Raw genomic sequence first — 23,872 nt, 5'->3', positions numbered from 1 at the left:
GTGCTGGCGCCGCAAGGTGGAGGATTAGCCTAGTGAGCCGCAGCACCGGCCCAAGGGTGCAGGTGTCTTAACCAGGCTAAGTGCAGGCTCCCTGGTCCGAGTTTTGAATAGCAGCTCTATTGTCCTGTGGAGCCCTTCCCTGTTCACGTGGAAGGATGGGGAGTAGGAGGAGGGGGAGAGGCTGGTAACACGGGTTCCGGGTGGGAGGGCGGTGAGTAGGGAGGGCTTTCGTGACTTGCTCTCTTGGCCTCACCCTTGCCACAGATAGGGCAGGACTGGAGGTGGACCCTGGCCAGTTCGCTCATAATAGTTGGGCCGGCAGTAGCGGGAGTGGAGAAAGTCCACAAAAGGCCCAGCATCGGGTGGTGCCTGTGCTGTCGGGCTCAGTGCTGCGGGCTGGTCTCAGCGTGGAGGGCTGGGAAGGCCTGGACGGGGCGGCCGCTGGGGCGCTCGCCTCTCTACCTGGGCGAAGCCTGCTGGTTCTCTCTGCTCTGTCACTGCAGCCAATTCCCTGCCCGCGGTGCTCACTCTGGGGTCTCCCGAGTGGGAGGAAGAGGAGGAGGACGTGGATGGTGGAGCCCTCAGGGAGCTGCGGCCTCTCTCCAATCCTGAGCTGGGTTTGACGGACGCGCTGCAGTGCCTCGGTAGCAGTGACTGGTGAGGACTGGACCCGGCTCCGTCCACGCGCACTCCTGCCCCCAGCCCCCGCCGGCTCCCTCCTCTCCCAGCCTGGGCTCTTGTACCATGGAGGGATGAGTGTGTGTGTGTGTGTGTGCACGTGCACATGTGTGGGATGTCTCCAGCTCCCATGTGAGCCCTGAGCCCTGTGCTGGCCGTGCCAGTGCCAGACATGACACGTGAGAATTCCACTCCAGGACCTGGGGCCTAAGCGAGCTCACAGCCCCTTATTTCTGTAAATCACAGGAATCTGCTCTGAGCTGGGGGCGGGGAGGGGCACATGACCTTAGCCAGGAACAAAGCAGCAAGTGTGTGGGAGCACCCTCCATCCCCCCCGTTCACGCTCCTTCTCTCCAAGGCACAACTTTGTGTCAAGGCCCCAAGCACGTCCTGGGGTGGGCTCCATGGAGGGCCGTTTTCTGAGCCGTTATGGCTTCAGGACAGGGTTACCCCAAGAGGCCTTGCCTCCGAGGCCGGGACCCCCCACCCTGCTGTGGGTGGAGGCGGAGGCAGAGGCAGAGGCGGGGAGGGTGAGGAGCAGGTGCCCCGGCCTGCAGAGGGCGTGGGTCCCTCCCTGCCCACCGGCCTTGCTTCTCAGGCAGGTGAAAGAGAAGGGCCTGCTGAGCGTCCGGCGCCTGGCGGCCTGTCACCCCGACGTCCTGGCTGGGAGGCTGCATGACGTGTCCCTGGCGGTGACGGGGGAGGTGAGGCCTGTGCACCGTGCCCCCGTCCCCGCCCCGCCGCTGCCCCTCCCAGCTGCCCTGCATCACTTGGCAGCCGTGGAGGGCCCAGCTGTTCCCTGGAACCCGGGCATCCTTGCTTATTTCCGGGTGAGAGGTAACCACCCATTTCCCAGACCCAACCACTGAGGGCTGGGTTTTCCTTATTTGTAATCTTCGGGGTCTGAGACAGAGTGTGCTGCTTCTCTGTCTGTAGCACCTCTTACCCCCCAGGGAGGGGAGGGGGGGTGGTGTGTCCTGGGCCAGGTGCATTTCCCAAGGCCTTTCACTCGCCAGGGCTGGCCGGGGCTGGGCCAGGAGAGGCAGCACGAGGCACCTGACTCATTCCATCAGTGCTCGGCTGGGGAGTGGCACGTGCTGACACCCGGCCGGGGCGGCTCCCCCATGGCTCTGGATGCCCGCTCTCCACTCCTCAGGACAGCTGGGAAGCTCCAGTGGGGCGGTTTTTGCAGAAGCGCTCGGCAGCCTATGCGTAGCCGCGTTTCCTGCGGTTATTGATATGGTGGGAGTCGCGACTGTGCTGATGGTGCAGGCAGCTGCTCTTCCCCGGGGCTGTGGGACTCACTTCTGGGCCTGGGCCGTGGGAGGCGTGGCGGGAGGAGGCGGCGCAGCTCCTGAGCCCCTGGCCAGGTGGGTCACGGAGAGCTCCCTCCTCTCTCCAAGGTCACCAACCTCCGCTCCAAGGTGTCCCGCCTGGCCATCAGCACCCTGGGAGACCTCTTCCGGGCCTTGAAGAAGAATATGGACCAGGAGGCCGAGGAGGTGGCCCGCTGCCTGCTGCAGAAGATGGGGCACACCAGCGAGTTCATCCAGAGAGCCGCCAACCGCTCCCTGGGGGCCATGGTGGAGAGCGTGACCCCGGCCCGCGCCCTGGGGGCCCTCACCTCTGCGGGCATCTAGTACGGGCTGCTGCAGCCCCCGGGGTGGGAGTGTGAGAGGAGGAGGGGCGAGTGGCTGCGCAGGGTCCCAGGGGTCAGAGTGCAGGAGGTGCGTCCCCCGCCCCCCCAGGCTTCCTCACCAGGACCCCCCGTTTTATGTGCCAGGGAGCGCAGGAAGTGGCTGTAGCAGCGGCCACCCAGGGACAGGGCTGTGGGGCTCCTCCCCTCCCAGGGGAGTCCCACTTCTTTCTGATGAAATTGGGGCTGGTGAGGCGAGCAAGGTGCAAAGATTTAACCCTTAGGCTGCGGCTTGCCTTTCTCCACCCGTCCACCCAGTCCACCCTGAGCAGGCAGCCACCGTCCCGAGGCCCGAGGTGGCTCAGCAGACCCCAGGGCCTGTCGGCAGAGCCTGGCTGATGGGTGGAAGGGGGAGAGCTCTAGAACTACACTACACCACCTGGGTTCACAGCCTAGACTGTTCCTTCACAGCCTTGCGCCTCAGTTTCCCCACCTGTATAATGGGCACACTGATGGGAGGAGTCGGTGAATGGATTGGTGAAAGAGCCCTTGGAACAGGTCTGCCCAGCATTCACTGGGTGCTCCTGTGGCTGTGACCCTCTTGGGAGCGGTTCACCCTCCTTTTCCTCTGGGTTCTTCCCTTGGCCTCTGCTTCCTCACCTGCAAAATTATGGCACCACAGTAGCTCATGGGGCTGATGTAAGATAGTGGGCTGGGGTCAGTGCCTGGCACGGGGGAGGACGAGGCAGCCGACCAGGGGCAGGGGCCTGCACTGGAGTCCCCAGGGGTCCTGGCTCAGATGCCACTCTGCTGGCCCCCAGGCGGCGCTGAGTACGGAGAGCTCTGATGCCCTTCTGTGCTCCACCTGGCTGGGGGCTGTGATGGAGAGGCCCTGTTGGAAGGAGGTGACCCTGATGGGTTTCTCTTATCAGAGCCCAGGGGGCACTGTGAAGGTGATCAGTCACCTGTCAGCCCCTCTCCCTTCCTTATTTCAATTCAGCTCAGCAGAAACACAGCAAGTGCCTGCTGAGAGGGGGGCACGTGTGGGGCTCTAGGGGTGCAACAGGTGCCCCCAGGGAGCAGGTAGCCTGGTGCAGCTGGACTCCCCAGGGCCAAAGGCTGTGCTGTCCCAGGGGAACGTCTGATGCCACGCCTGGGGCCGGGGACGGGAGAGGAGGTGTTGAGTGAGTAGGAAGTTTGTAGGTGGAGGAAGGACAGGGACGCGCAGGTGGACAAGGGGAAGATGTGTGCCCAGGGGGCCTCGGGGCGCGGAGGACAGCCGCGTCTCGGGTCGCCGCTGTTCTTCCCGCCCTCGCTGCTGCTCTCCTCTCCTCTTAGGCAGGGAGGGCTCCTTCCTTGGGGATCCCCCTTCAGCCTCCCCAGGACAGATTTCAGAGCTCATGGCCGGCACGAAACATGGGCCTGTGATTGTGGGTCCACGTGTGCCACTCTGGGGACCCCCACCCCCCTCCCACGCCTGACCCTTGGCCGTGGTGACGCTTGCTTTCAGCCACCGAAACCCCTTAGTCCGGAAGTGCACCGCTGAGCACCTCTCCGCCGTCCTGGAGCAGATAGGCGCTGAGAAGCTTCTGTCGGGGACCAGGGACAGCACGGACACGCTGGTGCACAACCTGGTGAGGCTGGCCCAGGACTCCAACCAGGACACCAGGTAGGGCAGGCCCGGGGCCTGGGGGCAGATAAGGCAACAGGCAGCCCTGTGCAGTCCAGCTCCCCCTATCTGTGCAGGGACCGTCAGAGGGACAGGAACTGTGTCTTCTCCAGCTGTCATCCATCTCTCTCTAAGGTCCTGTTCAGGGAGGGTCCCATACGCCCTGCCTGCACGTGCTCGCCTTCCATTCCCCTCCACCCGCTGCAGTGTGGCTCTCCTCTCCCCCAGCCAGTGCCACGACCTGCCAGTCTTAGAGAAATTGATTTAATGAGCATTCTCTTTGCTATTCTCACTACCAGAGTGAGTGAGAAAGACTAGCCCCCCTGTTATCTTGGAGCTTGCCTCCTAGCTGGAGGAGACAGGACATAAAGAAGTGGTTAGGATAATTTTAGATACAGATAAGAGATCTGGAGGAAAAAGCCAGGGTGCAGTGATGAATGGGATGGGAGCCTGGCAGAACTTTTTGAAAGAATGATGCTTGAGTTGAGAAGAGAATTTGGGTGTGAGATCCCAGGCAAAGGAGGTGGCACAGTGACCCCTGGATGGGGACAAGCTTGTCCAAGGAGCAGGTCAACTGCGGGGACGGAGCAGTGGGATGCGGGAGAGTGGCAGGTGCACCCACAACGTGGAGGGCTCCGAGGGCCTGCTCCCACTGTCGGATTTGGGCATCTGTTTGGATGCGAGTGAGGCTCTTGCTCCATCTGTACCACTGCTGGGGGCAGAGAGAACCCGGCCGGGCTCCAGGGGCCACACCCACCTGCCCTCACGCCTGCAGGTGCTCCCAGAGGGTGTGTGCAGAACCTCCCATCTGTGCCCCCGACCCAGTGGGGAGGTCTTGGCAGTAAGCCCAGATCCAGCGTGGGACCCAGGCCCCTCCATCCCCACCACCCTGCCACCACGTGGCGCTCTCTACTACATGATGGGTACAAGTGCCGGCTCAGTGTTGTGTCCAGGTGCCTTCACCCTGCCTACCGAGTGTCAGTGTTTCTGTCTCTGCTGATCAACCTTTTGATTAAAAAGCAATCTCTGGCTGCCCAGGGGAGGCCGGCGGGTGGGGGAGGGGCAGAGGCTGGCGCTCCGACGGGGAGGAGGGTACCAGGTGGCTTTGGGTGTGTTTTGAAGACAGAGCCAACAGGATGCGGGTGAGGAGGGTTTCAAAGAGGACTCAGGTTTTGCAACCAACCCCAGTGGGAGCAGAAAGGAGCGGCGTCGGTGGGGAAGCCGCCTGGCTGCTTTGTCGTTTTTAACAGGGGGACGGAAGTTGGGATCTTCCGTCTCCCCGGGCGTAGCGTCTGCCTCCAGTCTGATCTTCCCTCCCTTTCGGTGACACTGGCTACACTTCCTTTCTCTTCTTGGAACCCAGTGCTTCCTGTTACCACGACTGCACCTCCTGGCCCTCTTTATCCCTCTGGGGCCATTTCATATCTCCACCTGCCTGTGGTCTGCGTGGAGGTGGCTGCCCGCACGCCTTTAACTTGCCGTGGCTCCAGCCACGGGTGGGCTCTGATGCCCGCCAGCCTCTCCCTGCAGCTCAGACCCTCACTTGGGCATCAGTGCCTTATCTTTCACACCTCCACGGGACCTGTCAGCAGACGGCCTACAGTCATGTACAGAGTAAAGCGTCCCCTAAAGGAAACCCTTGCCTTGCTTGAAGGCAGCGTTAATTACCAAGTCACCCAGGATGCTAAGTGGGCATTCCCACACTTCAGGGAGTCTAAGACAAGTGCATGTTTTTTAAAAAAGATTTATTTATTTATTTGAAATTCAGAGTTACACAGACAGAAGGAGAGGCAGAGAGAGAGAGAGAGAGAGAGAGAGAGAGAGAGAGGTCTTCCATCTGCTGGTTCACTCCCCAATTGTCTGCAACTGCCGGAGCTGTGCTGATCCAAAGCCAGGAGCCAGGAGTTTCTTCTGGGTCTCTCATGCAGGTGCAGGGGCCCAAGGACTTGGGCCATCTTCTACTGCTTTCCCAGGCCATAGCAGAGAGCTGGTTCGGAAGTGGCGCAGCTGGGACTTGAACCTGTGCCCATATGGGATGCTGGCACTACAGGCGGCGGCTTTACCCGCTATACCACAGGGTCAGCCCCAAGTGCGTATTTTTGAAGTCAGCGTGTGTCTTGCAATCAGAGGCATCTCGGTTGCTGCTGTGCGGGCAGCCGCTGTAATTTGGGCTTAACTATGGGCATATTTGCACACTCGGTCATTGTTGCTCATAGTATAAACTTCTGAATTGAAGTTCGCATTGAGGGAACTGTACTATGAGCCTTTGCTTGTCAACTCTTGGTTTAAGAAGTCATTTTGCATGCTCTGTGGAGAACGGCTGAGTCTGCTGTTTAAAATGTCTCAGAAATATTACACTATTACCTGGTGTTGAAATGAAGGTTACTGCATCTGAGAAAAAGCAGGGACACAGCAGTGAGCGCCCATTAGACATCAGTGAGGCAAACTCCTGCTCATCGTTTGAGTCCCAATGCAAGGCCGACCTCTGTTATGAAGCCCTCCTGGATTTCCTCCCCCGCTCACCACTGTTCTTGGGGAGAGTTGACCTCTCCCTCCTGTGCTGCTGTCCAGTTGCACCCTTCCTCAGACCTCCAAGTGTCCCACACCAGAAAAAGGTCAGTACATTTTGGTATAGCCATTCCACGAAACACTGTGTAGCCATTAACAAGGATGCTTACGGGGTGGTCATTTGGCATAGCGGTCGGATCTCTGACTGGGATGCCAGGGTTCTGGTTCCACTCCTGCCTCCGGCTTCCTTCTGATGTGCACGCTGGGAAGTGGCAGATGGGGGCTCAAGTACTTGGGTCTCTGCCGCCCGTGCGGGAAACCTGGATCGAGTTCTCAGTTCCCTGCCCAACTCTGCCTGCTGGGGCAATGACCCAGCAAGTGGAAAATCTCTCTCTGTCTGTCTCTCTGCCTTTCAAATAAATACATAAATAAAATAAATAAAAATAAAGGATGGTTCCAAAGAGCTTTACATGGTGTGAGGGGATGGTTAATAATGAAGCAAGGAGAAGCTACCTGTAGATGCATTCTGATCTCAGCTAAAATGGAACGTGCGTAGACTGTCTGGGTAATGGGGTTGTGGGTGATTCCGTTCTTGCAGGGCTGATCTGCAACGGAAGGCCTGAAGCAGCCTCCCAGACTCCCTTGCTGTAACTGGGAGCGCATCTGCTGTGCATCTGGTGGCTGTTTGCTCTTGCTCTCTCTCCGATGGCAGGTTCTACGGCCGGAAGATGGTGAACGTCTTGATGGCAAACGCTAAGTTCGATGCGTTTCTGAAACAGTCGCTCCCGTCCCACGACCTGCGGAAGGTCATGGCGGCCATCAAACAGCGGGTGAGTGGGGGTGGGGTGGGGTGTGATTGGGTGGGGTATGAGTAGTGGGGTGTGATTGGGGGTGTGCGGGGTGTGCGGGGTGGCCATCTCTTGGGCTCGGTGCATCAGAGCCAGGCCTGGCAGCCGTTGAGTGGATCCCAGATGGCTTTGACTTTGTCTGCCACTCCTGACTGCCGGGACAAGTGTGGCTTCTGTCCCCTGTGCGCACACTTGGCCTGCTCCTCATTGCTTCTGTTCCTTGAGCCTCCCTGGGCCTCCACCTCCATCTGTTACGTGGGAATTTTGACCAGGTGGGAGGGGCTGTCCCCAGGGGCTGCTCCTTTTGGTTCATGTTCTGTCTGCATTTTTCAAGGGAACAGAAGATAATGATGAACTTCCAGCTGCCAAAGGCCACAAGGTGTGCCGGAGCCTGGTGGTGTCTGAGAACGGGCTGCCCGGCGAGGAGGGGTATGGCTACTCTTGTCTCTCCAGGCTCCGTGTGCAGGATGCAGCCGACGGAGGCAGTGGGCTTGCCCATGGCCCGTGCTGGCTCTAGAGTGGCTGTGTGAATCTGTGTGGTAGCTGAGACCCGGTTGGGTCTGCCGTTCCCAACCACGTCTCAAGGAAGCCAAATTGAGGGTTGAGCCGCACCTGCCAGCAGAAGCCGGTTCCTGCCGAGCTGGCCGAGGGGGTGGGATTCCGCTCCTATGGGCAGGGTGCACTGTCCGTTGGGCCTTTGTGTGAGTGGAGCATCTCTCCACTCACTTTTCCCGGCAGATTCTTTCACCACTATGGTGGCCAGCTTAGGACAAGTTGAGGCAGTGCTGGAGCTAAGGCAGGTGGGAAGGCAGGGACTAAGTTGGAAAGCAAATGGGAGTCCCGCAGTCACTCTGGGGCTGGAAACTCAAACCCTTCTGCAGTGTCCCAGGAGGATTAAATCTGCACTCCCTGGCAGGACGCCAGGGGAGCCCTCCATCCTCCCCTGCAGTAGAATCCCCCTGATCTCCCCAGTCACGTTCCCTGCCCCTCCACATGCTCTCTCCCTGTCGTGCCTTCTATGCCTAGAACACGCCTGTTGAGTCTGCAAGACCCAGTGCCCCCCCCCCCCCTTTCTCCCAGAAGCTCCCCTGGTCTCAGGGTGGGCATGCTGCCCCCTGCTCTTCATACCCCCATCAGCCCCTCGACTTCTCTGCCTCCCATCAGTCTGTGCACCTGTAAGGCAAAGCCCGTGCTCCGCATCTCATTGCTCTCGGCCCAGCACAGCTCTCGGCACTCAGGAGGCTGAGAGTGGACTCGGAGTGATTGACACAGCGCATGGTGATGAGCTCTGTCCCTCGGGCCTGGGGGCAGGGCACCAGCTCATGACCCAGGCTCTAGCTGGGGTGGGACTACTCTGTAGGGGTCCAGGTGGAGCTGCCCTCACCCTGGCTGGATGGGCACGCGAGCCAAGCACAAGAGGAGCAGGCTTCTCCACGCTGCCCCAGTTACGGGAGGAGTGTGAGCGGGGCCTTGCTCCCTGGCTCAGGCAGAGGTGAGCACCAGGCAGGAAGGTGGGCATGGGCTCCACGCCCCGCACGCCCCGCACGCTCCCCGTCCCTCTCATTCTTCCGGTTTCTTCTGCAAAGGGGCGAGACGAGGTAGGGAGCAAGCCCTGTCCCGTGACCAGGGGATAGGTCCCCAGGCTGTCATCTTGTCCCCTGGCTTCCAGAGACGTCCAGAGCTTCCAAGGGGGACTTCCAGCACCTCCAAGCAGTAGGAGGAGAAGTTGGGGGTGGACTACACTGCAGGTGACACTGTTGTGTCTGCCTCTCCTGCATGTGGGAGGGGCCGTGGGACAAGAGGCGTCTTCATCCTCTGGGTCTCTTCCCCAGGGGTCAGACGCTTCCTCCACACAGGCTCAGCTCCAATGGCCCGCGACTGGTGGGGCCGCGTTCCTCTCTGAGGGGCGGCACGGAGCGGGTGGAGCAGCTACGGGAGCTGACGCGGCTGCTGGAGTCCAAGGAGTACCAGTCTCGGATGGAAGGCGTGGGGCGGCTCCTTGAGCACTGTAAGACCAAGCCAGAGCTCATCACCGCCAGCCTGGTCCAGGTGGGTGCCACCCGCCCCTCGTCTCTCTCCCGTGGGTGCAACTTCAATTTGAAAGACTCAGAGGAGGGTTGGGCATTGTGCTGGTCTCTTGAGATGTAAGGAGCTCAGTAAGTGCGTTCTTTCCCGTTGGCCCTTGTGATGCCAAAAGAGTACCTGAGGGGGCCGGCGCTGTGGCATAGCAGGTAAAGCTACCTCTGGAATGCTGGCGTCCCATATGGGCGCCAGTTCGAGTCCCGGCTGCTCCACTTCTGATCCAGCTCCCTGCTAATGGCTTGGGAAAAGCAGTGGAAGATTTGGGCCCTTGCTACCTGAGTGGGAGTCCTGGAAGTTCTTGGCTTCTGGCTTCAGCCTGACCCAGCCCTGGTAGTGCTGCCTTCTGGGGAGTGAACCAGTGGAAGGAAGACCTCTCTCTCTTTCTCTCTCTCTGTAACTCTCTCTCTCTCTCTCTCTATATATATATATATATGTATATGTATATATATACATATTTTAAAGACTATCTGAGGCAACCAAGGGGCCAGGGCATTGCTTCCCACTGGGCACTGTGGAAACCTCTGAGATGTTCTGAACCTCTCATCCCTCGGGAGGACTGATGGAAGATGGAGGTGGAGGGTGCTTGGCTGGGCCCTTGGGTGCCTCTGGTTGGTTACCTGCATAATGCTTGGTAGGACAGGTGAGGGGCTGTGATGCCTGGAGAGGTGGGTTAGGAGTTGGAATAGCCTTTCACAGCCTGAACCTCCGGGCAGGTGCCTGCCTCTTCCTGGAGCGAGGCTACCGACAGCCATGTGGTGAGGGAGAGGACTGGCGCGGAGTGCGCAGACCCGGGTGCCCATCCCAGTCTCTTGCTGGCTGTGTGATCTGAGCCAAGTCGTTTAACCTCTCTGTGCCTCAGTTGTTGTTCGTGGGGACGCGGGGCTGGTAACTCGGGCCTCCTGGTTGTTAAGCTCGTTCAGGACAAGGCTGCAGAGTGCCTAACGTGAACATGACGCTCTGGACGCAGCGGGAGCTTGATGCGGGTCTGTTCCTCCCTCTTGCCCGCTGCCCCTATTGAGGAAGTGAGCTGTCCATCACCGGGACTGTTCTGGGACCCACTGGACGACTCCCAGCCTGAACGCAGGAGGAGCTTGGCAGGGGTGGGTAGGCTCTGAGGTCCCCGGCGCTGTGGGACACCTGCCCCGCTTGGGTTTCCATGGGCTTTTGGTTTCTGTTCCCTTAAAAGGTCTTCGATGCTTTCACGCCAAGGCTTCAGGATTCCAACAAGAAGGTGAACCAGTGGGCGCTGGAGTCCCTTGCCGAGATGATCCCCTTCCTCAAAGAAAGCTTGCAGCCCATGCTGCTGTCCGTCATCGTCGCTGTTGCAGACAACCTCAACTCCAGGAGCGTGGGGATCTCTGCCGCCGCCGCCTCCGTGCTGGATGCCATGATGCAGCACCTGGGTGAGCATCAGCGGGGGGAGGGCTCCCGGCTCCCACGCCCTCCCTCAGCAGAGTGGCAAACAGCCCTGGGCAGCTCTCAAGCCAAGCAGTTCCCTGGGACCCCAGGGCTCCCAAGGCTCCTGGCCGGCGGGGTTTTCCCTGCTCAGCCTACCCCGGTGTCCAAAGAACACGGAGGTGGAGGTGATGTGGAGATGGCCCGCCAAGGGCCACACAACACTGATGTTTGAGTCAGGAGTGCTGGGAAGGCCTAAACCGGGCCAGGGCGTGGGGTGCAGGGTTAGTGGGGAGGGGTGGGGAGGGCAGAGGGGGTGGAGGTCAGGAGAGGAAAGAGCAGGAGGAGGGAGCTGTGGAAGAGAGCTCAGGAGAGGCGAGGGCATTCCTGTGCCTTATGTGCCTTGTGGTGTCTCAGCTTCTTGGGCATTAGGGGGAGGTTTTGCTACACCTACTTCCGTCATTCCCTTTTTAAAAACCTTTTTTTATACTGTTGTTCTGAAGGAAACACCTCCACTTGTTTTCCCAAATATTTATATTATTTATTTGAAATGCAGAGTGATGGAGAGAGAGAGGGTGAGAGAGAGAGAGAAAATGTCTTCCATCTGCTGGTTCACTCTCCAAATGGCTGCTTATGGCTGGGGCTGGGCCAGGCCCAAACCAGGAGCCCGGAATGCCATCCAGGTCTCCCGCATGGGTGGCGGGGGCCCAAGGACTTGGGCCATCTTCCGCTGCTTTCCCAGGCACATCAGCAGGGAGCCGGGTCAGAAGCTGAGCAGCCTCATATGGGACGCTGGAGGTGCAGGTGCAGCTTACGCCGTGATACCGGCCCCTCTCCCATTCCTTTCCGGGACGGTGAGGAGGTGGTGCTTGGCATATCCACTCACAGATGCAAGTGCAAGTTCAGAACTTGGGCTGTGCTGCTGTAGCAGTGGAGTGATGAGCTTTCACGAGCAAGTGAGGAGGCTCCTGCCTGGAAACCGCCTTGGTTTGCCTGGTTGGGCACATTCTGATGAGCACAGGCCGTGTCTTGCCTTTAGCACCTGCAAGCATCGCCCGGGGATGCCGGGAACATGGCCTGGCAAGCTCTCCTCCCCGTCTCCCCTCCCGCTGCCGAGGCCCAGCCCAGCTCCTCGAGGCCGGGACAGTCGCCCTGTCCTTGGCTGGAGCCTCCAGGTGAAGTTTCGGTTACAAATCAAAGGCCTGGCCAAGCCCTTCTCTGCTTCTGGAGTTCATAAATATTGTCAATTTCCGCGTTTCATCTCAGAGGGAATTTATGATTTGCTGAGTTTGTTGCTGTAGAACAAACAATATAAATCCCGCTCTAAATTACAGCTTGTTCTCTGCGCGGCCTGGGGAAGCGAGATTGCTGTTGCCAATAACCAAGGCTCTTGGTAAATCACTGCGGGCCCTGGATTTATTGGGAAAACCTGCACCAAGCAGAACGGGCTTTAGCTATTTGAAGAGGATAAGCACTCACACCTGGGGAGAGGTTTTTTTTCCTAACCCTTCCTCCTCCAGCTGTTTCAGGTTCTGATTTCTCCTTGAGCACCGTGGGGTGTCGGGAGGTTTGGGCAGCAGAGCTGGTGTCTCCCATCGCCCGGAAAGTCGGGTACCCTGCATGTGGAAAGGGTGGGGGCTGGGATGCCAGTCCCTCATCTGCAGCTGTAACACAGTACCCGAGACGGAGCCCTTTCCAGAGAAAAGAGGTGGCAGGACGTGACACTCATGTCTGCTTGGCCCCAGCGGGGGCTCCAAGGGGGCTGGACGGTATGCGGAGAGATCTTGTGGCAGACAGGAACCCGGAGACCCCGAAGGGGCTAGTCTGGGAATGGACTTGCAGAGTCCAGCAGCGACCCCTTCGGTGAGCGAGGGCCCCAGTGACCTAATCACCTCCCGCCAGGCCCCACCTCTTAAAGGTTCTGCCACCTGCCAATACCGCCACACTGGGGACCAAGTGTCCAACACATGGACCTTGGAGGAACAAAACACATCCAAGCTACAGTGGCCTGCTTTGGGGATCTGACTGCACCTCAGATGGGGCCACAGCCCCCAGGACGATGCCTGAGGTGCTTCCTTCCTTGGGGGTCGGGGTCTCCTTGGACATGGCTGATGACGGCCCCTCCTGGTCCACCTGCCAGGAGCTGTGGTGCAGGTGCGGGGGACTGTCTTCCTGCCTGATGCTTAGGTCCGTGCTCAGGCTGGAAGGGAATGGTGGCCTTGGTCTCCAAGCGATGACTGGAGTCTGATAGCAGGAGTAAATCCACTGCCTGGGCTCCACGTAACTTCTGGCAGGAGTGATAATGAGCTGTGTGGGCCAGGAGGTTTTCCCGTGGGCCACACCCTCTCAGCTCAACCAGCTACTTCGGTGTTGAAAGTCTTAGGCCCTAGGAAATGACAGCTGATTTCTACAGCCATGCAGGTCAGAGCCAGAGGGAGAATTCGCCATTGCTGGGGGATGCCCAAGGTCGCAGCAAGGGCCCTCCAGGAATGGCTCTCACCCGCCGGGCATGGTCGGAGCCTGGCCTGCAAAGGGCAAAACAGGTGCAAGTAACAGAATCTCCAGCTATGCAGGGGACTGGGTGGGTGGGGCGGCAGAGGCTGGAGCAGGGGGATAGAAGAGAAGGGGCAGTGGGCTCTCCAAACCACCCATGTTGAGCCTGCAGGTCCCAATGGTTCCTTGGGGGGCCTTTAGTATCCTGGGCCCCTCCTGGAAGTGGCTTGGAGCCCTTGGTGAGAGGGAACTCTCTCCAAAGCTTATGTTTTCAGGCCCTGCTGGAATTCCTGTGGAACTCCACGGGGAACCGTGAAATACTTTAATGTGGAAAGCCACAGAGCGACTGCTTGGCGTGTCACCATGTTTCCTGCTAACTGCAGGGCCACAGGGATCAAGAATCGTGCCTGGGGCGCTCAGATGGCCCAGACAGACCTGGAAGTTGGCTATTTGGGGGACCTCTGGGTCCCTCCTTGTTGTGGAATGTGGTGGTAGACCATTCGCCCAAGTCATCTTCTCGGCGTCCAGCATGGGTGAAGTTGAGTGTTGTCTTTGTCAGCAGAGTAGGTGGGGGCTTCTGCCCGTGCCCCCTTTTGGGGGCGATGAGGAAGGAGACACGTTGATGAGGAAGGAGCGTGCCACCTGTCGCTGCCTGCAGTGGGGGCTCTCTGGGGACGAGGCTCCGGGGCGTCTTCTGTTCTCAGCAGCAGGACCTGGGGATGGAGCGAGCTCCTGGCGGGCGGATGGGCTCTGTTCTGGGTGAGTTATACAGACCCCCAGTAATGAAAACACCGGGCTGCTGACAGCACGTCCCCACCGGGTCACAGCTCTGTATTCAGGCTCCTCGGGCTGCAAGGAGCGCTCCCAATTCAGCCCAGCTCCCGGCCAGTGCTGGGGAGAGGAGATAAGCTTGCAGTGGGGGTGGCTCCAGATCCAATTTCACTGTTCTGCTGGCTGACTTTAAATTCATTGCCTTATATGAATCATATTATCAACATCACATTGTTAGCAGAATTTAAAAACCCATCCGTGATACCTCTCCAGTATATCAACTGCTTAGAAATGTTATTTTCTATTTTTTATCTATATGCATACAAATTTCCCTAGCTAAAAATCATAATGTACATACAATTTTGACTTTGCTTCTTTCATTTAACACTATCTGGTTTCCCAGGTATTATACAATCTTTCACATGCCACTATGTAGTCTTTTAAAAAGTTAACCAACTCAGAAACACAGTTTACTTTCCTTACTATAAAAGTCATGCTTACTAATTATTGAGAAAATGGCAAATACAAAGTATTTGAAAAGCCCTCTCTGATAGTGACTTCCAATTTCTTAGAAACAATTATTAATTTTGTGATTAGAATTTAAAAAATTAATATATTTACTTATCTTTTTAAGGTTTTTTTTTTTTTTTTTTTTTATGTATAGAGGCAGAAGGCCTGGGTGAGCTCCTGTCTGCTGTTTATCCCCCAAAGGCCCACAGCAGCCCTGGGCCAGGCCAGGGGCCAAGGCTGGGAGCTGGGGACTCAGTCCAGGCGCCCCACGTGAGGCAGGAGCCCCATCACTGGAGCCGTCACTGCTGTCCCAGGGTCTGCATCAGCAGGAAGCTGGAACGAGGAGCTGAGCGGGATCCTGAACCCAGGCGCTCTGATATGGGAGAGGGGCTTACCTGTGTTCTAATTGCTGGGCCCGATGCCTGCCCTCATTTGTCATTGAAAATGTTTTCTCTGCTTATTGGTGCACATAGTTGTGATTGTATTAGTCATCTGAATTTGAATCCTGCTTTAAAAAAAATCAGAGCACGGGCATTTACATGTGACTGTACACTTGAGTCACTTTTTTTTTTTTTTTTTTTTGACAGGCAGAGTGGACAGTGAGAGAGAGAGACAGAGAGAAAGGTCTTCCTTTTCCATTGGTTCATCCCCCAATGGCCGCTGCGGCCGGCGCACCACGCTGATCCGAAGCCAGGAGCCAGGTGCTTCTCCTGGTCTCCCATGGGGTGCAGGGCCCAAGCACTTGGGCCATCCTCCACTGCACTCCCTGGCCACAGCAGAGAGCTGGCCTGGAAGAGGGGCAACCGGGACAGAATCCGGCGCCCTGACCAGAACTAGAACCCGGAGTGCCGGCGACTCAGGCAGAGGATTAGCCTAGTGAGCTGTGGCGCCGGCCTCACTTGAGTCATTTTTAACAACCCCATCACATGGCTGCACCAGAACTCACACCTCTCAGGGCAGGTGCATTCGCCCTGAGATGCACAGTTTGGGCAGCCGCGGGGAATCTGGCTGTGGTGCCATTGTAACTTTCAGAGTCCCTTGCTTGTTGTCAGGAGTTCCAGTTTGACTCTTGCGTCTCACTGCCACCATACTTGACTTTCACACTTTCTTGAAACCTCATCTCTTGCTTCGCTTCCCTGTAGCCTGAGGGTAGCATGGCCTGGTGACCTGAGAGCTTGGCTGAGTGGGACAGGTGTGAAGCCCCATGGACCCTGCCCTGTGCAGGGCTGCTGGGGTCTCTGGCCTGCCAGCTGGTGGTGACCGCTTGCTCCCCACTGCATGACTGAAAACAAGCTCTTCCTTGCGAGGCTGACCTGGTGCAGAAGAGGAGCCTGTGGACACTCCAGGCAAGGCTGAGGGAGCAGCGCCTTTGACTGTCCACAGTTAGAGTCCAGCCTCTTGGTTCTCTCTGCCATGAAGGTTGCTGGCCTTTAGGGCGATCTGGGGGTAATCATAGTAACAATTGCTGCTACTTAACACAGGCATCATTTACACCGTTATGTTACCTTACTTAGTCTTTATTTATTTTTTCTTTTATTTGAAAGTATACAAACTTCATGCATTTCATAAATACAAATCTAGGAACATAATGATTCCTCCCACCCTATCTTCCCTCCCACCCACACTCCCGCCCCCTTCCTTCTCCTTCTAGTCCCATTTTTCAATTAACTTTATACACATATAATTAACCCTACACTAAGTAAAGAGTTCAAGAAATTGTATGGGGAAAAAAACCTGTTCCTCAACAGTCGAGAGGAGTGCTATTCAAAGTCATTGCATCTCCAAGTGTCAATTTCACTTCTGTTGATTACCTTTTAGGTGCTCTGTTAGTTAGCACAGTTCAGAGAACATATGGTATTTGTCTTTTTGGAACTGGCTTATTTCACTAAGCATAATATTTTCCAGTTGCATCCATTTTGTTGCAAACAGAAAGATTTCTTTTTTCTTTTTCTTTTCTTTTCTTTCTTTTTTTTTTTTTTTTTTTTTTTTTGACAGGCAGAGTGGACAGTGAGAGAGACAGACAGAGAGAAAGGTCTTCCTTTGACGTTGGTTCACCCTCCAATGGTCGCTGCGGCCAGCGCCATCTTGCTGATCCGAAGCCAGGAGCCAGGTACTTCTCCTGGTCTCCCAAGGGGTGCAGGGCCCAAGCACTTGGGCCATCCTCCACTGCACTCCTGGGCCAGGGCAGAGAGCTGGCCTGGAAGAGGGGCAACTGAGACAGAATCCGGTGCCCCGACCGGGACTAGAACCTGGGATGCTGGCACCGCAGGTGGAGGATTAGCCTATTGAGCCGTGGCGCTGCCCCCCCCTTTTTTTTACCACTATGTAGTATTCCATGGTGTACATAATCCCATACCTTTTTTTTTTTTTATCTGGTTCTCAGTTGATGGACATTTGGGTTGATTCCATGTCTTAGCTCTTGTAAACTGAGCTGCAATAGCTATTTAATCTTTTTTTTTTTAAAAATATTTATTTATTTATTTGAAAGGCAGAGCTACACAGAGAGAGAGAGGTCTTCCATCCGCTGTTTCACTCCCTAGATGGCCGCAATGGTTGGAGCTGCACTGATCTGAAGTCAGGAACCAGGAACCTCTTCCAGGTCTCCCACATGGGTGCAGGGGCCCAAGGACTTGGACCATCTTCTACTGCTTTCCCAGGCCTTAACAGAGAGCTGGATTGGAAGTGGAGCAGCCGGGTCTCGAACTAGCACCCATATGGGATGCCGGCACTGAGGGAGTGGCTTTACCTGCTATGCCACAGCGCCAGCCCCGCTCATTTAATCTTTATCACAACCATGTGACAAAGGTATTAGTACCACCCCTGTTTCATAGATGAGCAAACTGAGGTAGGCAGAAGGAGGACAGGTGGCTGGTCCAACGTTACCCAGAAACAATGTGGAAGACCAGGATTGAGACATAGGCGATCCACACCCTCAGCTCCCACACTTAACCACTGTGCTGTATTATCTGTCATTCAGCTTGAGAGTGACCCCAAAGGGGAGCCTTCACTATGAAAGTGCCTAGAGCCCAGTCCTAGTGCTCTAGGGTTCATAAACCAGCTTGGGCAAGCTGCGTCTCTGTCTTGACATTGCACTGTACTCCACGAGCATTTATTGAGCACCTATTGTGTGCTATGCCCCACGGGAGCACAGTTTGGTGCAGGTATCTTTGGGTGTCCATTTCAGGTGTTCCCCGAGTTCACTTCTTTGTGGCTCCAGGAGGCTGTGTCAGAGGCCAGGAGTGGGGAACCCCAGCTGTGACCAGGAAGGGTCCTACACTGAGCATTGCAGGAGGTGACCAACAAAGGGAAGTCCATGCCTTTAAATATGGTCTCATGGCGGATATTGGGGTGGGACAAATAGAGCGGCTGGACACTATACAGGTGATGCTGATGGAAACACTTGTTCTCACACTATCACAACCTTGCCTGGATGCCCTGAGACTACTTCTTGCCAACTGCAGTATCCTAGGTGCTGGCGACTCAGTCTCCCAGGGTGAATTCATGTAAAGGCTCTGCCTTAGCTTACCTGTGCGAACAGCAGGAATGAGCTGCATGGGTTTTCTCTGCTGTATCCCTCCCAGCCCTCAGGAGGGGGACGAGGGAAGGAGGCTTGAGCTCTTTCTAGGCTTGTTGCTTGATGGGAAAGGCAAAGCGATGGGTGCACATCTAGGGAGTTCTGGGCTCTGGGTTGGAAAAGTGAAACCATCTGGAAAGACTTCGTCAGGCAGGTCTCTAAACTCTGTGCCCTGCAAAGAGGGGTCTGGCCTTGAGCAGTCGGCTTTTGGATGCCAGGAGCTGTGGTTTGAATGTCTCCTTGTTGAATGTCTCATGTTGAAGTCCAGGTGCCAGTGTGACAGCACTGAGGCGATTAGGTCACGATGGTTCCGTCCTCAGTAATGGATTCAGGCTGTTACCGGGTGAGAAGGTTGGTGTCACAGGAGTGGTTCCTCATTGAAAGGATGAGTTTGGCTCCGTGCTGTCTCGGTTACACGCTCTTCCTTGCCCTCTGCCTTCTGCCATGGGCTAGGGCAGCACAAGGGCCCAGCACCGTGCCCTTGATGTCCCAGCCTCCAGAACCCTGAAGCAGGGCAAACGTCTATGGGTTGTAAGTCGCCCAGTCTGTGGTGTGCGTTATAGCAGCAGAGGACAGACTGAGACACAGGGCACTGTGGCTGGTGCTGCTACGGTGACGCCTGTGCAGTCTCCCAGGCTCCTCTCCCTGGCAGGTGCAGGCAGACCGCATAGCCCATCCCTGAAAAACTGCATTCTCTGACTTGTTCTGCCTCTGACTGCTGGGACTGCGCGAATGTGGGCGGCTGGGTGGGTGGGGGCCCCACGAGTCAGGTGATCTGGAGGTCCAAGGAGAATGATCCGATCTTGTGCATTTCCTAGGTTAGCTCATCTTGCCTGGGAAAGGGCCACGGGTATCTTTGTGATGAACGCAGGGCTTCAAGTTTAAGCGTTGGACAAAACGTGGGGAGGAGCGGGCAGCTTTGCAGTTCCGTGCAGGTGGGGTCCTGCATGGCTGGCTTTGCAAATGCATCCAGGAAGCTGGAGGTCTCTCAGCCCCTGGAAGGTCCCCACCCCCTTGGATTGTGGCCTCCCGGTTGGTGGTTCCTCTCTGGAATGAGCACTCCTATCACTTCAGTTCTTTCAAGATATGAGTAGGGAGCTGCTCAGTCTGGGTGCTTCATCCATGGGTGTGGCTGGGTAGCTGGGGGAGCTGTGCTCCTGGGGCTGGGGGAGGGTGAGAAGGCTCAGGAACAGTTAAGGAAGAGTGTAAACATCACTCCAACCTTTTAAAACGTGAATCGGGGCACGTGGAGGGAGAACTTTGCTGTCTGAGGTGTGTTCATGCTGGACCTGGGTATCGGACTGCTTGGGGTTAAAAGCCACAGGAAAGGGGCCGGCATTATGGCGTGCGGGGTTTGGGTTCGAGTCCTGGTGTTACAGATGCTGGTGCGGGTCCGGCTGCTCCACTTCTAATCCAGCTCCCTGCTAATGTGCCTGGGGGATGGCCCAAGTGCTTGGGCCCCTGCACCCATGTTGGAGACCTGGAGGAAGCTCCTGGCTCCTGGCTTCTGTCTGGCCCAGCCCTGGCTGTTGTGGCCATTTGGGGAGTGAACCAGCAGATGGAGGACCTCTTTCTCTGCCTCTCCCTCTCTCTCTGTGACTGCACCTTTCAGAAAAAAGAAACGAAATGAAAAAAAAAAAAAAAAGCCAAAGGAAGCAGGCCAGGTGGGGAGGTTGTGCCTACACTGGGAAGTAATGGACGCCCTCAGCACACGACTGCCCCCTCTGACCGCCCCCACCCCACCCTGGGCTGGGGCGCTTCTGCTCCCAATAGGATGAGCTGCCGTCCTGGGACGCGGGAAAGAAAGGGCTGAAGGCCGGGCAGACCAGGAGTCGCCGCCCTGGCTCCAGGCCCCAGGCTCTGGTTTCCTGAGCACAGCGGCTCCCACCTGTGGTCAGTGGTCACCTGGTTCGATGTCTGTCCCCTGTCAAAGGAGCCTCTTGATGGGTGGGGAGGACCGTGTTTTGTGTAGTTCCCAGCTCCATGCCGGTGACGCGGGGGATGTGGGTAAGTTCAGAGCGAGAGTAAGTGACTACTTGGTGTGGGCCTGTCCTGTTGTTACAGTGTGAGGTAAGGCTTGGAGGGGAGCCGTTACTCTTCAGTTCTAACTCCAGCCCTACCACGGCTCGGTGCCTCGATTTCCCTTGAAACTACGTCTGTGTATGTACAGGTTCATCCACACCTCCCTCCATCTCTCTCTTTGTCTGTCAGTCATCCATCTCTCTTATCCATCCATCATCCATTTACCCCTCCCTCTCTTCCTCCCTCCCCCCCTCCCTTCCTTCCATCTCTCTCTTTCTGTGTATCACCCATCTACCCTCTTGCCGCAGACTTCATGGCGGCTTTGAGGAGCAGAGACAGGAGGACTCAGATGCGTGGGAGTCCATGAGGCCTGCTTGGGAACCGGCTCATTTCAGCTCGCTCAGTCTTCCCCAGACACCACATATACATTCGCTGCACAACGTGGCTCCATTGTGACATGGAGAAATAATTCTGCTCCCCAGTGGGCCTCTTCCCGATGCAGCCTGTGGGGCCTGGCGCCGTGAGCACAGCCTCACGGCCACTGATTCTCTCTCTTTCTTTCAGACCCCCTTTGCCTCCTACAAGCGTTTGCGGGGCGGGCGCGTTTCCTGAGTGGCCGTGCGCTGCTGGACGTCACAGATCGCCTGTCGGGTGAGCGCCCCAGCCTACCCTGACCCCAAACTTCCGGTCCACTTCTCTTCTCTGGCATGAGGTCAAACCACCAACTTGCATTAGATCTCAAATAATCCCCACAGACCATTTAAAATTTGACAATCTCCTTTTTTTTTTTTTTTAAATTTTTTGACAGGCAGAGTGGACAGTGAGAGAGAGAGACAGAGAGAAAGGTCTTCCTTTGCCGTTGGTTCACCCTCCAATGGCCGCCGCGGCCGGCGCGCTGCGGCCGGCGCACCGCGCTGATCCGAAGCCAGGAGCCAGGTACTTATCCTGGTCTCCCATGGGGTGCAGGGCCCAAGCACTTGGGCCATCCTCCACTGCACTCCCTGGCCACAGCAGAGAGCTGGGCTGAAAGAGGGACAACCGGGACAGAATCTGGTACCCCGACCGGGACTAGAACCCGGTGTGCCGGTGCTGCAAGGCGGAGGATTAGCCTAGTGAGCCGCAGCACTGGCCCGATGATCTGCTTTTAAAGTTTATGTTTACTTGAGAGAGAGAGAGAGAGAGATCACGCCCCTACTGTCTGAAATGACTAGCACTGGGCTAGACAGAAGCCGAGAGCCAGAAACTCCGTCAGGTCTCCCCATGGGTGGCAGGAGCCCAGTTACCTGAGCCGTCCCCACTGCATTAGCAGGAAGCTGGAGTCAGGAGCCCGAGCCCTGGGTGGAATCCAGGGACTGCAAGGAGGGATGTGAGCATCTTAACTGCTAGGCTAAACACCCACCCCAATGTCGGCTTTTTTTTTTTTTATTGGTGACAATCTCCACGTTGCAGAAGCAAATCTTTGTTTTGGTAAAAACTGGGCTGGGGGGAGGGATTTGTACGTAGCCCAGGCAGTTTTGAAGACGCTGTCGTGCGCCTGTGACCACAGGCAGCAGCACGGAGACCACCGGCAGCTCTGACTGCGGGCAGTTCCCTGCCGTAGTTCCATCCTCGTCCTCGCTTGCCCAAAGCAGCCCCTCCTGCCCGATTGCAGAAGGACCTGGCTCAGGAGGCCTCAGGCAGGCTGAGTCTGTTCCCAGGCTCCAGACAGGCCCCCTGAAACAGGTCACAGCACGCCCCTGCTGGAACCCTTGCCTGGCTCCTGCGCTGCCCTCAGGACAGCGTCCAAGACCCCTGCAGGGGCACACAGGCCCTGGGCCCTTTCTTCCCGCCCCAGCTCACATGCGCTGGGCCCTGCCGTCCTCCTAATACCCCACAAGGAGGGTGTGGGCTCCACAGCCGTCCTTTGTATGGCGGTAAGAACAGAGCTCAGAAATGTCCCTGAGGCTAGGAGCAATGCAGGATGTGACCCAGGAGCCTGGCTGCAAAGCTGTGCTCTGCCGAGGCCCTGGGGGGGTCCCTCTGCCTGCTGGGCATCAGCGTGCAGCCCTCGCTGCTCTCCCACCACTCACACCCGTGCATGGCTCCCCTGTCCGCAAAGCTCTGCGCCATGCTCTTCCTCCACTGGGCAATGCTCTCTGGCCCTGGCATCACCTCCTGTGTCCCCCTGGCCCCGTGCACGTCTCCAGAGCACACCGCATGGAGGCATTGGCCTGTCCCCCAGCCCCTTGCACCACGGCACCCGGGTTGCTCGGCACCTGGCCTGGCGCAGGCTCTCGGTACTGCAGCTCCTTCTGGCATCTTCTCTGTTGCTTCTCTCTCTCCCAGCCTTGCCCGCATCCTGGTGCAGTGCTCTGGGTGTGCCTGGCGTGGCTCTCCACTCCCATCAAGGTGCTGGGCCTTCCTGGGGCAGGCAGGGCTGGGGTGGCCGGGCGTGAGGACACGGGCATGCACTCACCCGGCCGTGAGAAGACACAGGAGCTCCTTTGTGTGCTCACGCTCAGCCATCTCTGAGTGAGGCCGCCGCCTGTCCTCACGGGGAAATGCATGGGCCTCACTGGGGACTGCTCGCTCATCGCAGATCCCACATTCGTTTCCAAGACCTCTCTAAAATGCTGGTTTCCCGGTAGCTCTTTGGCTAACGTGGCATTGGCCAGGCACCAAGAAGAGCCTGTCCCTCGGCGCCAGGTGCAGCTTGGTAGGAGTCGATCTTCGGCTGATTACCTCTCTGCCTCTTCACTCCAGTTTCGAGGGGTTGGCTGTTCCACAGTGGCTCCCAGAAGGGCCTCTGTGGCCTTGGCCAGCTTCTGAGACCCCTGCCAGCCAGGTGACCTCACGTCCCTGCACCTGGCAGTGCAGCTGAGGTGGCCCGAGCTCTGTGCAGGGCAGAGGCGGATCCTGGGGTGGGAGGAAGCTTCCTGGGGGCTCAGGGAGGAGGCATGGTAAGCGTGATCAGGACACCTTGACTTCTGGGGGGGGGTTTGTAACACTCGCTGATTCCCAGGGGAGGCTGCATAGATTGGGGTGCAGGAACCTTGAGGGTGTGGCCTGGCAGCCAACATGTGTACTCCCTAGAAAACACCCCGGAGACAGCACTGGGCTGGGCTGTCTGCTCACAGGGGTCCAGGTTGGCTGTGGTTCTCAATGCTTCAGGCTGGCTCTGAAATCCGAGGGGACCCTGGCAGGTTGGATGACGTTATGCTGAGGAGGGAAGGCAAATAGGGGGTTCCATTAAAAGTAAAGCAAAGCTGCAGACCGGCCCCTGAATGAGGAACTCCCCGGGGCTCAGAGGGACAAGGGGTGTTGGGAGGACTGTGAACTTCGGCCCCTGTCCTCAACCAGGCAGGGTCTTGAGCCGAGCCTCACTTTGCTCCCCTGGGAAGTGGACGTGCACCCTGCCTCTCAGGGGTGTGCTCTGAGCTGGAGCTGGAGGCACGGTGGGCGGGCGAGATCTAAGTCCTGGGTCCCCATAGCTTCCGGGGCACAGGCCTTTCCGGTTCCTCTGACTGTCAGTCACACAGCTCCACTCTCAGTCTCGTTTGCCTTCACCTTCAGCCCCGTCCTTGGCAGGACCACGGGCAGAGGGGGTTGCTTGGCAAACAAGCGCAGTTCGCGCGAATGCACTTAGGGCAACGCGCCCATGGCCGGAGCAACCCTGTGCCATGACCTGGGATAGCCTGCGATGTTGG

The 23,872-nt window shown here is 57.3% G+C and overlaps 1 protein-coding gene across 3 annotated transcripts in view; it reads left to right on the top strand.

Moving 5' to 3' along the window:
* Nucleotides 1-23,872, top strand: part of TOGARAM2 (TOG array regulator of axonemal microtubules 2) — a 59,622-nt gene that overhangs the window by 33,528 nt on the left and 2,222 nt on the right. For 2 of the 3 annotated variants that reach the window (XM_051839897.2, XM_051839920.2), the window contains exons 11-19: nt 504-657; nt 1,277-1,382; nt 2,082-2,317; nt 3,825-3,983; nt 7,204-7,321; nt 7,674-7,768; nt 9,172-9,388; nt 10,608-10,824; nt 20,751-20,837. In XM_051839897.2, the coding sequence (XP_051695857.2) occupies nt 504-657; nt 1,277-1,382; nt 2,082-2,317; nt 3,825-3,983; nt 7,204-7,321; nt 7,674-7,768; nt 9,172-9,388; nt 10,608-10,824; nt 20,751-20,837 (1,389 nt within the window). The remainder of the gene's footprint in view (nt 1-503; nt 658-1,276; nt 1,383-2,081; nt 2,318-3,824; nt 3,984-7,203; nt 7,322-7,673; nt 7,769-9,171; nt 9,389-10,607; nt 10,825-20,750; nt 20,838-23,872) is intronic. The other variant, XM_051839916.2, reaches the window with a different exon arrangement.

The sequence above is a fragment of the Oryctolagus cuniculus genome, chromosome 2 (assembly GCF_964237555.1).
Source record: "Oryctolagus cuniculus chromosome 2, mOryCun1.1, whole genome shotgun sequence".
NCBI classification, from domain to species: domain Eukaryota; kingdom Metazoa; phylum Chordata; class Mammalia; order Lagomorpha; family Leporidae; genus Oryctolagus; species Oryctolagus cuniculus.
Note: the sequence above shows the minus strand (reverse complement) of the source record. Positions and strands in the feature narration are given on the sequence as shown.